The following is a 15793-nucleotide window of genomic DNA, read 5'->3' on the forward strand; positions in this document are numbered from 1 at the left end:
TTTCTAGGTTCTCTTTTTCGATCATGGCTTTCAGGTAGTCCAATAATTTTTAAGTTATCTCTCCTGGATCTATTTTGCAGGTCAGTGGTTTTCCCAATGAGATATTTCACATTGCCTTCTATTTTTTCATTCGTTTGGATCTGTTTAATAGTATCTTGATTTCTCATAAAGTCACTAGCTTCCATTTGCTCTAATCTAATTCTGAAGGAATGATTCTCTTCAGTGAGCTTTTGAGATTCTTTTTCCATCTGGCAAATTTGGCTTTTTAAGGCATTCTTCTCCTCATTACCTTTTTGAGCCTCTTTTGCCATTTGAGTTAGTCTGTTTTTTAAGGTGTTATTTTCTTCAGTCAGGTTGTTGACTCTCATTTCATAATTTTCTTGCATGGTTCTCATTTCTCTTCCCAATTTTTCCTCCACTTCTCTTATTTGGTTTTCAAAATACTTCTTAAAGTCCTCTATGGCCTGTAACCAGCTCTTGGTTTTCTTGGAAGCTTTTGCTTCAGGAGTTTTGACTTCTTTTTCTTTCTCCTGTTCCATGCTTTGATCCTTTTTGTCCCCAAAATAGGAGTGTAAAATTGGATTTCTCTGCTTGCTTTGCTTCCTTTGCCTGCTCATGTTGCCACTCAATTACTTGACTTTTGAGCTTTTTGCCACAGTAGAACTCTGTTACCAGAAGCAGGAGCTTTTTCCCAAATTACTGGGGTTTTCTCAGCTGCTGAAGGTATTAGTTGGAGGCCCTCTATGAAGCTTCCACACGCTCTGGCAAGCTGGTCATGCACTCCAGGACCTCCATCTTATACCGCAATCCAGATCCAAACAAGTTAAAGCAGGAGCGATTTTACCCTGCAGACTGGTCGCTTGGTCCCCCTACAATCTGCAGGCCAGGAGCTGAACCTGCCACGTGGCAGCAGCTGCATGGCTGCGGTGCCTCAGCAGCTTCTCCCTCCAGGGGATAAAGACTGGGCCACACTCCCAAACTACCAGATCCTAATGTCCACACTGCACTGACCTTTCACTTTGTCCTTAGCATCTATGTGTTGATAATTCTGAAAACCACGACAGCTGCTGGTGATCTGAAGTCTCTCCAGCCAGCTACTGGTCAGGCCGCCCTGAAGCTAAAACCTCAGGCTCTCACTGGGCTGGGCTTGGCTCCCAGAATGCTGAGCTGGCTACTTCCTGCCAGCCTGCTGGGCTGTCCTCAGTGGGATGTTAGCTTCTCTGTATCTGTGGGTTCTGTAGCTACAAAGTTTGCTCAGAGTCACCTTTTACATGAATTGGGGGAGGTGGAACTCCTTTTTAGTTTATAGGAGAACAAATATCAATAGTTCATTTCTTCTTACATCTAGAATAATCTAGGTTCTTCCCTTCCAATGTATTACCAAAATTTTAACTGAATGGTCTAGATACTGATTTTCTCTGTGGGTTAATCTCCAATCCCTTGTCTCTCATATGAACCACCATCAGATCTAAGGCTTTTGCAACTGTGGCTTCATTTGATCCAGTCAGAATTATACCATCAATATAATGGTGAGCATCAATGACCTCAGAAAGTAAGACCCTTTTGAAGTCTTTGCCCTGAGAGAACCTGTGGCGATATGAAGGGGAGTTAAAATAAGAATGAGGAATGATGCTGAGGGTATGCTGAACTCCTTCCCAAGTAGAGACAAACTAATTGATCTCAGCCACATGGTTGGAGAAAAAGGCATCATTGACAAAATCAATAACCCCATGCTGGGACCTGAGTAATCTTGTACCATGCTTATGAGATCAGGAATGGCTGTAGCAATCAACGTGATGCCTGGAAGATTCAACTCCCCCCACAATCATTAAAAGAGAAATTTTTGTAGCAGAATACTCCAGCCCCCTTCATCTTCATTACTAGGGAGGAAATATCTTTCACTATCATCACTACAGGGGACAGTTCAGACAACTCTAAGGGCTTCCATTTAGACCTATCAAAAATATCAGGCATAAAAGCTACTCTAAATACCCAAACTAGTACTGAATTCCAAGAACTCATAATATCCACAGCCACAAGACACTCCTTTTCATTTAGCCCCATAACAGAGGCTCAAACAGAGGGACTTCTATTCACTTCTACCTGAACAACATACTCCTTCCCTCAGTAGTTTGTTATCTCAACCTTCAATAGAAACTGTAGTAACCCTAAAAACTGTTGAAGGTATCCTGTAAAAATAGCAAACTGGCTGCTTTAGATATTTGGTGTCTCCTCCCCGCCAAGCCCCAATAACTCAGATATATGATCTCCAGTCCCAGAGTCCTGCAACAATCCATGTAGTCAGGAAAGAGGGAGAGGAAGGGGTGAGCAGCAGCCTTTGCCCCAGGGGTATTCATTTCAACTGTCTCTAAAATCTAGACACAAAGACTTGCTTAGAAAGACTGATAAAGTAGGATAGAAACTTTGAGGGATGTCCTAAATTTTGGTAAGGCGGAAAGACCCATGCTTCCCTAGTCCTGGATGTCCTGAAACAATTTTACCAACACCCTTGTAGGTTGACTATCAATTTCCTTATACATCCTTTGTTTTAAAAACTATATCTATGATTCTCTATAGGAAAGAACACTATCACTACTATGCATCTAACATGGCAATGAGCATCTTGAATAACTTAATCAACAAATATTTATCACTTGCCTACTATGTGCCAGGTAGAATGGGCAGATGAGAACAATTTGTTCCAGTGGCCATGAAGGTGTCTGAAGCACATGCTATGGAGCAGTTAGAGCTTGGTCAGACATTGAAGACACCAAGGTCATCCACTGCATCCCAGGCCATTGCCTGCTGAACTGACTTTTGTCTTGCCACTGGACTTTGATGACTCTGGAAGAGAGTGGAGTTGATGACTTTGTGCAACTCTGCCTCACTTAAATCCAATTCACTAGCAAGTCAAGACATTACCCTGTGAAGTCATTGGTCCTCTGAAAATGAAGGACAAGGGGGTGGCTAGGTGGCACAGTGAATAGAGCACCAGCCCTGGAGTCAGAAGAACCTGAGTTCAAATCCAGCCTCAGACACTTAACACAAAAACTAGCCGTGTGACCTTGGGCAAGTCACTTAACTCCAAAGAAAGAAAATGAAGGACAAACAATAACAGCAATGTGCCAGGCACTGGATTCCCTTGGACTAGTCTAGTCTCTCTCAGTTAGAAAATGATAGCTAAAATAAGGAAAGGAGTCGATGTTCTCCCCACATCCATTTTCTTTGGTCACCCCACTTACGGGCCCTGGCTGTGGAACAGTAAGTCAACAAACATTTGTTATTCACATATGATGTGTTAGACACTGGGAATGCAAAGATGAAAAAGATTCTGAGAGGCGGAGGGAAGGGAGGGGGTGGTTGTATATGGCTCACAGCTGAGACGGGAGAAGAGGCATGTGTAAAGTCAGCTCCTCCTCCTTCTCCTCCTTTGTCTCAAATTCCACAAGGTTTATTCCTTTAATTTAGGCATTTGGTCCCTCCTAAATACGAATTTCCTATCAAGAAGGCAGCCTTTTAGACTCTATTAAGGCAAATATACTTAGAACTTCATTGGATCTTATGATCTCATGAAAGAAGATACTCTCTCCACTGGTGCCTCTGGTGGAACCCCTCCACGTGGCCTTACCCTTTGTCCTTCTTGTCCATGAGTTGAGATCAATTCTTTAAGGAGGGTCTACCCTGCTAAAACCCTCTGCTGGAGTATTACATTGGAGTATTACACCTATCGAAAATATCTGGCATAAAAGCTACTGTAAACACCCAAACTAGTACTGAATTCCCAGAACTCATAATGTCCACACCCACAGGACTCTCCTTTATTTCCTATCTTACTTATACAGAAGTGGTTCACTTCCTCCAAAAGTTCACTGGACCTTGAACAAAGTTCTCACATTGAATGTCAGCTGTTAATAATGGTAATAGCTAGAATTTATCTAGCATATGAAGGATTGCTAAGCACTTTACAAATTTCTCATTTTAGCCTCACAACACCCTGGGGAGGTAGGTGCTATTTTTTATGCCCATTTTACAAATAAGGAAATTGAAACAGGCCTATGTTAAGTAACTTGCCTAGAGTCCCACAACTGGTAAGCCTGACCCTGGGATCTCAGATCGTCTCAACTCCAGGTCCAGCACTTCATCCATTGTGACAGCTGCCCAGTAATATAATTGTTATTATTATTATATATACACAAACATAAATATATCGTGTATGTATACATATACACATAATTTATATTGTAAACCATAAGGTTTACAATTTACTTTACAAATATTATCTCATTTGATCCTCACAACAACCCTGGGAAGTAGGTACTATTATCATTTTAATTTTACAGGGGAGGAACTTAAGGCAAATAGAGGTTTTGACTTGCCGAGGGTCACTGAGATAATAAGAGTGTGAAGCAGGATTCAAACTCAAATTCTTCCTGACTCCAAATCCAGCACTCTACCCTCTGTGCTGCCTAGCTGCTGCAATTCTTAGCATTCTTAAGCCTCTTCTCCCATGTTTCACTGCCCTTTCATGGGACAGGAAGGAGGTTCCCTGGTTTGGGTTCATTTTGTATTTTTAGCTATTCTGTGGATCACCAAAGGCCAAAGGATTCATTCCCTTCTAGTTATAATTGTTTCATACTTAGCTAGGTTGATCTTTGGGGAGCAAAGTTCATTGCTGAGACCATAATTAAAGGCTTTTTACTTGGGTAAAAATTATTAGTCCTTGTGCACTGTTGACACTGACTTTGGGAATTCAAGGTCACATTCACGCCACTGAGGCACCAGAGGAAGACTTTTCCAAGGAGAAATCATGTACATTTTAGCATGAATAAGAGTTTGGAAAGAAGGTCTTTGATTGGAGGGAAAGAAAGTTCAAGAGTTATTGAACAAGAGGTTGGGAAATGTCTCCATAAAAGATAAAGAAGAGGGTAGGGTTGAGGGAGCTTGAAAATTAAATTTGGATGTAGTAGCAGCCTATAGCCATAAAAAAACCACTTTAAAATAATGATAATAATAGGTAACAATGACAGAGTTTTAGGATTTGCAAAGCATTTTACATATATTATCTCATTTGATCCTATCAACAACTCTGTGAAGAAGGTGCTATTATTCTCATTTTGGAGATTAGGAAACTGTGAAAATCTGCTTCCTTATTTTAGTTGTACATTATATATTTATAATAGCACAGTATTGCGTGCCTTCCCTATCCTAGACAGCCAGAATAATAAGGTCCAGTCTTGGCATGTCTTGGACTGGAAGTCAAGATGCCTAAATCCGAATACTTATTATTTCTTTAAATAGTTGTTTTGTCAGATAAATGACTATATCTTTAGAGCTCAGTTTTCTCAGACGTTAAATGGTGGTTGTCCCAGGAGAGGGGCCTTTAAGCCCTCACATTCTATGATTTTAATTCCCTTAGACTTACTCTTTCTCTGTTCTTCAGGATAGCCCTAAACCAGCCTGTCCCACTACGTACTGGAGTAGGGTTGCCTTCCCTAATTCTCATTAGAAAGGGCATGTATTTACAAGCCTGGAGATTTAGAACTAGAAGGTTTCTTAGAAATCCTTGATGTGAACTCAGATCTTCTTAACTCCAAATCCAACAATATATCAATTACACAATGCTACTGCTCAGATTAACAGTCGTTAAATTTTAAGATTATTCTGCATAAGCAGAACCCAGCCTACCTATGGTGAGAAATTATCTCTACTGCAACATTAACAATCAGCTCCTAAATATCTGTTCTTTTTCTGTGTGTTGTCTGGGATCCATTTCCTATCACCTGGGGGTGACACAGGGCCTTCCTCCCAGAAGCACTTCTCCTTGCTGACAGCAACCACAGTCTCCAGTTGGCTCATGGCCACAGGGCAGGGAACCCCATTTAGGTGGATTTACCATCTAAGATTAGCTAATACCCCACCACTGTTCCCTTCCATTCATCCCAGTAACTTCAGGTTGACTGTACATGTTGGACTCACTCTGCAGCAGAGTTAAATTCAGATTAAAATAGCTGCAGTTAATCAACCTCTTAGCATTTATCTGCAATGATTCTTAGCCTCAAAGAAAGCCTCAAATAACACTCCTTAGCTATCTATCATCCTTCTTCCCTGGGTACAGTCAGTGCTCTGTGGTTGCAATATGTGCTAGCCAAGATGATGAGAGGAGTCAAATGAAGTGCTTTTTTCAGTATTTTAGAACATGAGCAATCGAGAGAAGAGATGCAAGTGACCCAGGTCGAGATGGTCCTGATAACTTTGTTTGTTCTGTCATTCTCTTACCTTGATTCTAGGGAGAGGGAGAGATGAGAGCTCTTTCTGTAATAACAATGGCAGGGTGGGAATTACAAAATAATGGGAAATTCTTTTCATGGGTTCATAGGAATATCATTAAAATTAGCCACATTTTTTTTTAAAAAGTCATTATGATAAGTCAAATGAAAGTGAAATGGACAGGTAGAGAGAAAAATGACCCCAAGCCATGCCAATTGTTCTGAGCATCAGTTTATTGAGCTGGCCAGCAACAGTCTCCCAAGGAAACCTTAGGAGAGCTGCCCCGACCATAGGGAAAGCGGGAATATTTGAAGTCAAAAACCGCCTAAAATAGGTGTGGGAAACAAAGTTAGTCTTGTGGGAAGTAAAGTTAGTCTGACAATGGTAGATAAGCACATCCATTGTAGCCAGGCCTTGGTCTGGACAGTTGTATAGTCCTTGCCCTGATTAATTATGAGACCCCGATGTCCAGGATCATTCTGACATCTTTTCAGGAAGTATGTATGGCCAGGTCTGTTTGTCACAAGAGAGGGGCTCCTGGCTAAGCATGTGCGAGTTCAGGAAGAATTCAGTAATTTCCAAACTTGTTACATACAGGAGCTTACTATATGAGGCCATGGGCATTTCAAAAGGAAGGTTACTGACTGGAAGGTGTAAGGTCTCTTTAAATGTGATGATTGGGATTTCATAGTTACCTTTTCTACAACCATTTTCAAAATAATTGGCTTATTCCTGACAAAATTTGATATACCATTGAAGGGTAAAATATACTTTGCTTTATTGGTGATTGTTGAAGGTTACTTCCTTTGTTTCATATGACTCATTTCATACTATTCCCCCTGCATCTCAAGGCTCCTTCAGGTACCAAAATTACTTCAGTAGTTTGTACTCACTCTCAAATAATCACAGTTAAACGAAACCTTAGAAGCCACATAATCTCTCCTGTTTCTGAAGGAAAGATATGTTGTATGAGGCAGTTATCCTCAAAGTATTAACCTCTAATTGTTCATTGTTCCTAATTAGGTCCTGTAGAGTCAAGTAGAACAAATTCAATCCGTCTGCCACAGGATAGCCCTTCAACTGTTTGAAAATAGACATCTGCCTGTATATGTATTCCCAGAGCTTAGCACTGTCTTTGTAAGCACTCAACGAATGATATTCATTCATTCATTTATTTATTTGTTCATCATGTTCTGCTAAAGCCTCTGGTTCTCCAAGCTAACCGTTCTCCATCCTGGCTGTGCTTCTCTAAGTGTCTTTCAGTTTCTCAGTGACTCAGATCGAACACAGTTATTTCAGATACCCTCAGGGCAGGGCAGAGGGGGAAAGATGTGAAAGAGTAGGTAGATAAGGTGGAAAGCTCAAATAATGATTTTTTTTCTTTTTACAAATATTGGAGATGCATGAGAAGAGGACTGAAACAAAACTGACAGATTCAGTTCGACGCAATGCAACAAACACATTATTATGAACAAGGCACTGTGCCTGGCACTTACGTAATAAAGAGAATAGTAATTCACATTTACGTACTTAGTGCTTTATATATATATATATATCTTTGGTTCTCACAACAATCATCTAAGCTAGAGGGTAGAATATTATCATGCTCATTTACAGATGAGGAAAGTGAGCTTTAGATATAAGATATATCTTGTATAAGATAGCACAGCGGATAGAGCACTGGGCCCAGAGTCAGGAAGATCTGAGTTCAAATCTGGCCTCAGACACTTTGAGACCAGATATGAATTCAGAAAGAAGAGTCTTCCTAAATCGGCCTGGCAATCTGTCCTGAGTGCCTGAGGCACCTGGCTGCTAATAACAGCTAACACTTATCTAATACCTATCATGTGCCAGACACTGTGCTAAGCACTTTACCAATATTATCTCGTTTGATCTAAATGATCAAAGGCCCTGAAATAGGAAAACCACATTGGGATAAGCATAAAGAACAGTAGTCCAAATTGGGGACAATATGAGATAGTGCTAGACAAGTAATTTGGAGCTTTTGGATAGCCTTGAATACTGGGATAAAGAGTTCACACTTTATACAGTAGGCAAGAGGAGCCATCAAAAGTTTTTGAGCAAAGCAGTTCTGTGATCCAAATCATGCATTAGAAGATTAGCATAAGAGCCATGTGTCGGAGGGAGAAGCAGAAAAGATATGTTTCAGTATAGAATAGACTGCTAGTGTCGGGTGAATCCCTCCATCTTGTTTCCACCAGGTTTTTCCTCTCTGTCTTAGTTATGCATACTTAAGAGATTTTGCTAGTCCAAAGGTAGGAAAAACAGGTGGAAAGCCTAATCTGGCTCACAGGAAGTAACTTTGTGGTAGTGTGTAGCATGGTACCAGGCATACAGTAGGCACTTAAGAAATGCTGATTGACTTACTAACTTTGACTTTAGAAAAGCTCACCTGTCCCTATGAATGTTCAGTACCCAATGGAGATGATTCCCCCAAGTCACACTGAGGGGATAGAGCTTTAATCACTAAAATTTGAATATATTCCAGAATTTAGTATGAAGAACAATTAACAAATCAGACTTTATTCCTCCAGATTTACATGGAATGAAAGGATGACGGACTCTGAGCTGGCCCCGAGGAGCCCTCTGTGTTTCCTCTCAACTTTACCTTCTCAAAAGGTTCCTGAGCAGTCAGATCTTGTTCTTCGCTGCACAATATCTGGTAATTCTCACTGGCTAATGAGCATCTGAAACCTAATTGCAGAAGAGTCCTTTTGTGCTTTTCCATTGATGTTTTAATTCAGTATACTTATCCATGGTGCTTCTTATTCTTTTTCCGAGGCAATATTTTTCATACATACCTACCCTCCCTCCTAAGTGACTATATATGAACCTGGGCAAGTCATTAAACTCTGTTTGCCTCAGTTTACTTAATAAAAGCACCCACCTGGCAGAGTTATTGGAAGGATCAAAGGAGGTAGTATTTGTAAAAAAAAAATGCTTAGCACAGTACTTATGGCATAGCAGGCCCTATGTAAAAGCTCATTCCCTTGGTTTCCAGGTGCAACTGCCTGAGGGCAAGATTGCAACTAATAGAATTTCCATTTTTGTAGTTTCCTGATTGTTCTTGGCAAAGCAGGGTGGATACTTTAAAATTTGACATACAAGAGCAATGGGATCCATTGCATTTCACCTGTTTTGTTGCCCTTTCATATTATTATCTGCGCTGATCCACTCTTAATGATCTGCGGCAGCTAGTATAGATACCTGAAATCCACCGTTAATCCAAACCACTTTGTTTAAATAATATCTTGGATCTTTTTCCTCATTTTCTACTTTATTTTCCTACTAGAGCAGCCACCAACTAGCATGACTTTTTAAATTAATTTCCTTCTCCCTGTTTGCCCTCTTTGAGAAAACAAAAACAAATGAATAGATAGATGGATAAAACTTGAGTAATCTGTGAATAGAGGAGAAGCGAAAGGTCCGGCTAATTGGCAAATGTAGGAATAATGGAGCTGCCAGTATAGCGATACCCTTTGTGACTATGTTCACTTTCTAATAAAATAAATTGAAATTTGTGTAAATTAGTTAACCGTTCTATCCCCTTAAATGGGCAAGGAGGTGCCCTCCATTTATATTCTTGGATATAAATAGGAAGGAATAACACTTATTTACTTTCAAATAGAATTATAGACTCTCAACTCTGAAGGAGACTCCTAAAGATGATCAAATACAACCCTCTTCGTTTGCACATTGGGAAATTAAGACACCAAGAGTTTCAATGCCATGGTCAAGTTCACGGGTCTAAAATGAGGTTTCCTGATTTCCTGTCACAGTAGTTTTTCCAATGGCCTAAGGTTCCTTAACCTTTACTATATCATGGATCCTTTTGCCAGTCAGGTGAAAGTTTATAGACACTTCATAATAATGTTTTAGATGCTCATAAAAATAAAATACAGAGGTTTAGAAAAATTGTGCTGAAATAGTTGTTAAAATGTTTTTTTTTTTAATTCACTGATGTCCAGGCTAAGAACCTGTTTTCTAGAGCTCTTTCTATAAATTATCTAATCTGATCCTTTTAACAATTCTGTGTTACCTTGAGAAATCACAGGATTTCTTCTACTCAGGGGTGGAGCTGATCCCAATTACAGCTTAGCTATACTTTCCTTTCAATTTATTATTCTCTGGTTTCTTTTCCACTCTTCTTCTATCTTTTACCCTTCACTTCTCTCTCATTCCTTCTTTCCTTCTCTTTTCTTGTTTTTTGAAGTATTTGAAACCAGAGCTCACAATACCATATCTATATAACATAATATCAAACTTGCAAGTGTAAAGTAGATTAGGATTGTGTTTAAGGGGAAAAAAAAGTATGATGATTCTCATTTTGGAGTTGAAGAAACTGCAATTCAGAAAAGTCACATAACTTGCCCAAGATTACATAGCACTTTGGACACCTGGACCAGGTCTTTTGACTCTAAGTCCATGACCCAAACCTTTTTTGGTATCCCTTAATCTAGGTCTTATATATTTCATTAGAATGAGGGTAGAGAAACAGAAGAGATGCAGCAGCCTGTACTTTCTCAGCAAAGGTTATGCTATAGGCCTGTTTTTGGCAGAGTTGTGGAATGATTTTTCTTAGGTGACTTCATGGGATATATGCATCTATAGTTTTTAGGTTATGCATCTGGACTAGGACAGAGATAGAGGCAAAAACCTAGATTTTTATTAGCCCCTCTGGCACTCAGAATAGATTTCTCAATGTTATCCAAATAGCCTCAATGTTACAAAAACTTACAGATTGGACTTCGCCTCCATTGCATCTACTCTCTCCCATCCAAGGACTGAAATGATTAAGTCACTTGGTGACTATCAGAGTCCAAGATGATGATTTTCAATATATAGTCTATAGGTGGGCCCAGCCTATCCAAGAATTGGGTTTGATTGTATTTCAGTGAGTTCCTGACAATACAGGGAGGTCCCATTTATATGTTATTTTTGTCATTTTTACTCCCCAACCAACGTCTGTGCCCTCGAGCAATTTGTTCTGCTGCTACTTATGGCTCTAGTGTCCTGACAAAGTAACTGTTTTAGTTATACAAAGTATCTGTCTTAGCAAGCACCCTAGCACACCCAGCATGGCCTGCTAGCACAGGTATTTTCATCTGCTTTTAAAGGAAAGACTGTCCAAAAATGATTTACTACTTTTAATTACATTCATTAGTTCAGGGGAAAGGTCATCACCTTGATGACCCTGTAGAGGAAAATACAAGCAGAGAAATGAGCACAAAGACGGGCTCCAGCTGTCTGAACGTAGCAATATTGTCCTATACTTTAAATACATCACTGGATCGAGGGAGCACAGACATCTAAGCAGTTGTGGGGCTCTTAACAAATGGCCACTCAGTGTCTCAATCAAGAAATCAAAAGATCCTCTTCATGTACAAAACCCCAAAGTAAAATGCCAACCTCCCAGAATACATAACAGAGACTCGACCTCTGACTGGTGAATTATCAGGGTTCAAAAGAGATCCATCCTTCAGATGTTCACAATTTAACCTAAGCCTGGGAAACCGAACTCCAAAAAGAAGACAATAAAAATCCAACCTTGCTTACACGTATACTATTTTATACTTTCAAATTTAATATCATCCTGCATAGATTTAATAAAGTGAGCTCTGCCTTCAAAAACTTGCTCTATATGAATCACATTGAAAAGAAAAAAGAAATGAATCACAGGAGAAATGAGGATAATAAAAACTGATTGAAAGGGAACCATGAAGTAAAGGGGTAAAAGAGGGTCAAATGACTCTAAGGCCCAAACTGGACTCACCTTCTCTAACGGATAAAAACAGTCACAAAGAAGCAATTCCTATTTGTTTAATCATTTGCTTGGATGAGGTACCCGTGGAAGTTATACCCATAGCAAGAGCCCAGGGGAAAGGCATGTCCTGGCCTGCCAGCTTGTCTGCCTCTCACTCAGCAGATCACTTACTCAGGCTCCTACCTGAAGGGACAAGCCATTGAGGAGGAATTTGTCTCATTTTCCAGGAAGGACATTCACAGCATGCTCAAAGGAGGCAGTCAAGAAGCAGCCATTAGAGCTGAGGTCAGGGAGATAAAAATGAATGAGAGACCTTTGTGGACTTTTTCAAGCTCTGCGATCTTTTCTCTGTACATGTCCTTGCTGCCTTTATCTTGTGGTCTCCCTCACCCTCCTTTTATTTTTTTCTCCTTTAAATGTCCTTAGAAGGATAAGAATCACTACCTTTAATGATAGCTGGGGCAGTCAGCCAGAAATTCCTAGATACATGATATGAGAGGATTATGAGCACATTCTGGAAGTGAATTTAAGATGACCAGACATTTCAAAGTCCTGATACTTTTTTTTTCTCCTGTTGCAACACCTTTAAGGATTTCCCCTGAGATGGAGGTTAGTTTAAGAAAAAAAGTCCCCTGGGACTTTACATAGCTTATACCCAAATAGTAGCCCAACCTAAAAGTTTCATAAAAATGGGAAAAGAGCCCATAGGTTGCAAATTCCAGGGTTTCGCCATATCCACCCAGTCAGCATTGCCTAATGTTGCATTACTGACTAATGAACTCACTACAGGGAGAAAAGTATAGAAAGGGCCAGTGATTAATTTCTGGCAATTAAATTAAGAATGACAGGACAGCAGCACCTACCCAAGCAGCCTAGATTCCTTAATTCTTAGGCCCTTTAAAGGAAAATAATATTTGTAAAACCAGTTTAACTCTTTTCTCAGTCATCCCCTTAATTTCCACTAGAAACTAACTTATGTTGAAGGCATTAATCTTTTCGGTCTTACTGACTTATGGTACTGTCCATACTGTTCCCAGGGCTATTCAGTGTGATCACAGCTCAGCAAATTTTTAAATTTTTTTTAAAACATCTGTTTAAAGAAAAGAAAAGTAATGTCCTAATTTCTGTTACCAGGTCAGCCCAAGCCAGACGTAACTTGGTATAAAAATGGCCATGCTATTAGTGAGTCAAACATCATTTCCAATTATGAAATCTTGGAGAATCAGTATATCCACATGTTACATTTATATAGGTAAGTGGCTGTCTCTCTGTACACTGTTTATTAACAAAATCTGTATTCTGTCATGTGTTGGCTGTTGGGAACACATGGAAGCAAGGCCAGAAAATGGTTTCTTACTTCTTTGCTGACTCACGATTTCAGAGGACTGACTTCCTTCCTATTGCTGGTATTAGTAAAGTTACTTAAGATGCCGTTGGTTCTTCTGGGTAACTTGATTATTCTAGGTTGTATTATTTGGTGCCATTAATGATATTACAACTTGAGTGTTATGAGGAAGCTATTCAAGGTATTTCTCTGAGAGGAAGGAGAGGTTAAAATGTTAGGTAACTAGAGATTGGTGCTTCAGTAGTTTGGTAAATCTGTAATTTCATCAGTGTGAATCACTCCATCCAACAATCCAGGTCACAACCCATCCTCACTTTCTCATCTTTTGTGACTCTGACTCTGTCCTATAAATTCTTCTTTTGTGGTACAGTAGAAACAGCTCTGGATTTGGAGTTAGAGGACTCAAGTTCAAATCCCAAATTTGCTACTTAATACCTATGTGATGTTGGATGTCACTTAACCTCTCTGGTCCTCAGTATCTTCATCTGTACCATGAGGTGATTCAACTCCGTGGACTCTACTAGCTGTATGATCTACTTAATATGTTGGAAGCTTTATAGCCCAAGTATATAGCAGGCACTCAGTAAATACTTTCTGATTGATTGGTTCCAATATCATCAAAACCCAAGAAATGTTCATTTTAAGTTTTGACCTAGACAGTTGTGTATCAGTAGAATGGCATTTTAAAATCTGATGAATTATTTTAAAATTATGTGTCACATACAGTGGAATGAGAACAGTAAGAAGGAGGAAGAGTAACTGTACTTAGTGGCAGGGCATTGAGGCAGAGAGGAAGAGCGAGAAGAATCAGGGAGCACCAGAGCTTCGTGAAGTAGAAAGTCGGAACACTGTGGTAAGAAAGAAGAAGGGAAATTAGCTACAGAAATTTTTCAAAGAAACTTGTTAGGTGTGCTGAACCTCGACTTTTTTCCTAATGGATTTAAATTTCTCATAATTAAATAAGCCATTTCCAATCTCTTGGCCTTCCACTGAGCAAACATGACGGATGATGGAGAGGATAGGGCAATAGACGTGAAAAAGGTATTTTAAATGCTCTGGAGAAAATCTGCTATATAAAATTCAAGGCTGAATTATTGTATTTATACCAAAGAGAACTGTGAAATTTTGATACTTTATTCCCTGAACATTTTTTAAAAAAGTAGTTTCATTTATGCTGAAATGTTGCATGAGTGACAGTTCTGAAAATGAATTATTTGAAAAGTCATACAAATGCCTTTCAAAGCCTGTTTGTTATTCGTTAATGAAAAGGTTGGCCTCTTTGTCTTTTCTTGCCATTATCAATAAACCACAAACCACAAGATTATCCTCAGAGTGCCCCAAAGAAAAAGCGCTTTTCTTTATCTACAAGGGTTTCCTCTTCAGGTCATTAAATTTGAGTTCTTCCAGATGTCAGAAGCTCCTATTTTTTGGCTTTCTCAAGGCCTGTTTCTGGTTTTAAGAAGTCTAATCCCTAAAACTTTCTTTGTTGCAAGAGGCACTGAAACAATATTTATTTTCCACCCAATCTTTCTCTTTCCCTAGGCACTCCCTCCCCCAATCCTCCCTTCTTGTTTTTTTCATGCTTTCCCCTTTCACTTAGTTAGACCAGGTAGGTTTTGACAAATGAGGCAGCTTTGGTGAGAATAATCAATGCTTATGTGATATTTATACTTATCCGATGATCTGGGCAGGGAGGAAGAGAGATGGAGTTATAGAAAACTAGTTTCCTTCCTTGCTTCCTTCCTTCCTTTTTCTTTCCTATTTTCCCCCCTTTCCTCTTTCTCCTCTGTCTTTCTGCATTTCATTAAGAAAACCACTAAAGTATACCTTATAGTTTAATTTTAACTTTCTTTCTGGGAAGGGGGTTGCTTGTCTATTGAGAGGGAGAAAGAATGGGAAAAATGATCAATGTTTTCTATCTCATAGTGAAAGAAAGACTGTGGCTTATTCAAATACAATATACAACAAGGCAGCAATGGAGCAGATAAAAATCAAGAGAAAACAGGAACCCACACCTAAAAGGCTACACCCATTCTTACAACAAATAAGTTTTAGTTTGATTTTTAAAAACCCAACCAAACTTCACTAAGAAAAAAACAGTTTATAGCAACAGCAGGGAAAGCAGATGGATTTGCTCAGGGACCAGTCAGGTCCCTGAGCAAATCACAGTGGAGGGAGGAGGGAGGGTGGAAGGGAGGGAAGAAAGGAGGTGGGGGTGGATGAGAAACAGAGGGAGAGAGACCGAGAATCAAGGAGAAACGTGAGAGAGGTGGAGAGAGAGAGAGAGACAGAGACAGAGACAGAGAGAGACAGAGAGAGAGGGAGAGAGACAGAGAGACAGAGACAGAGAGAGAGAGAGAGAGACAGAGAGAGAGAGACAGAGAGAGAGAGACAGA

At 39.7% G+C, this 15793-nt stretch overlaps 1 protein-coding gene across 1 annotated transcript in view; it reads left to right on the plus strand.

Moving 5' to 3' along the window:
- Positions 1–8706: 8706 nt before the first annotated feature.
- The window catches only part of LOC138173541 (alpha-protein kinase 2-like), a 168856-nt gene continuing 161769 nt past the window's right edge, over positions 8707–15793 (plus strand). The window contains 2 exon segments of the mRNA XM_069103579.1: positions 8707–8950; positions 13187–13304. Coding sequence (XP_068959680.1) covers positions 8842–8950; positions 13187–13304 — 227 coding nt within the window. The 5' untranslated portion in view covers positions 8707–8841.

The sequence above is a fragment of the Petaurus breviceps genome, unplaced genomic scaffold (genome assembly GCF_028583685.1).
Source record: "Petaurus breviceps papuanus isolate PSGF00001 unplaced genomic scaffold, PetGlider_PUasm1.0 129, whole genome shotgun sequence".
Classification (NCBI taxonomy): domain Eukaryota; kingdom Metazoa; phylum Chordata; class Mammalia; order Diprotodontia; family Petauridae; genus Petaurus; species Petaurus breviceps.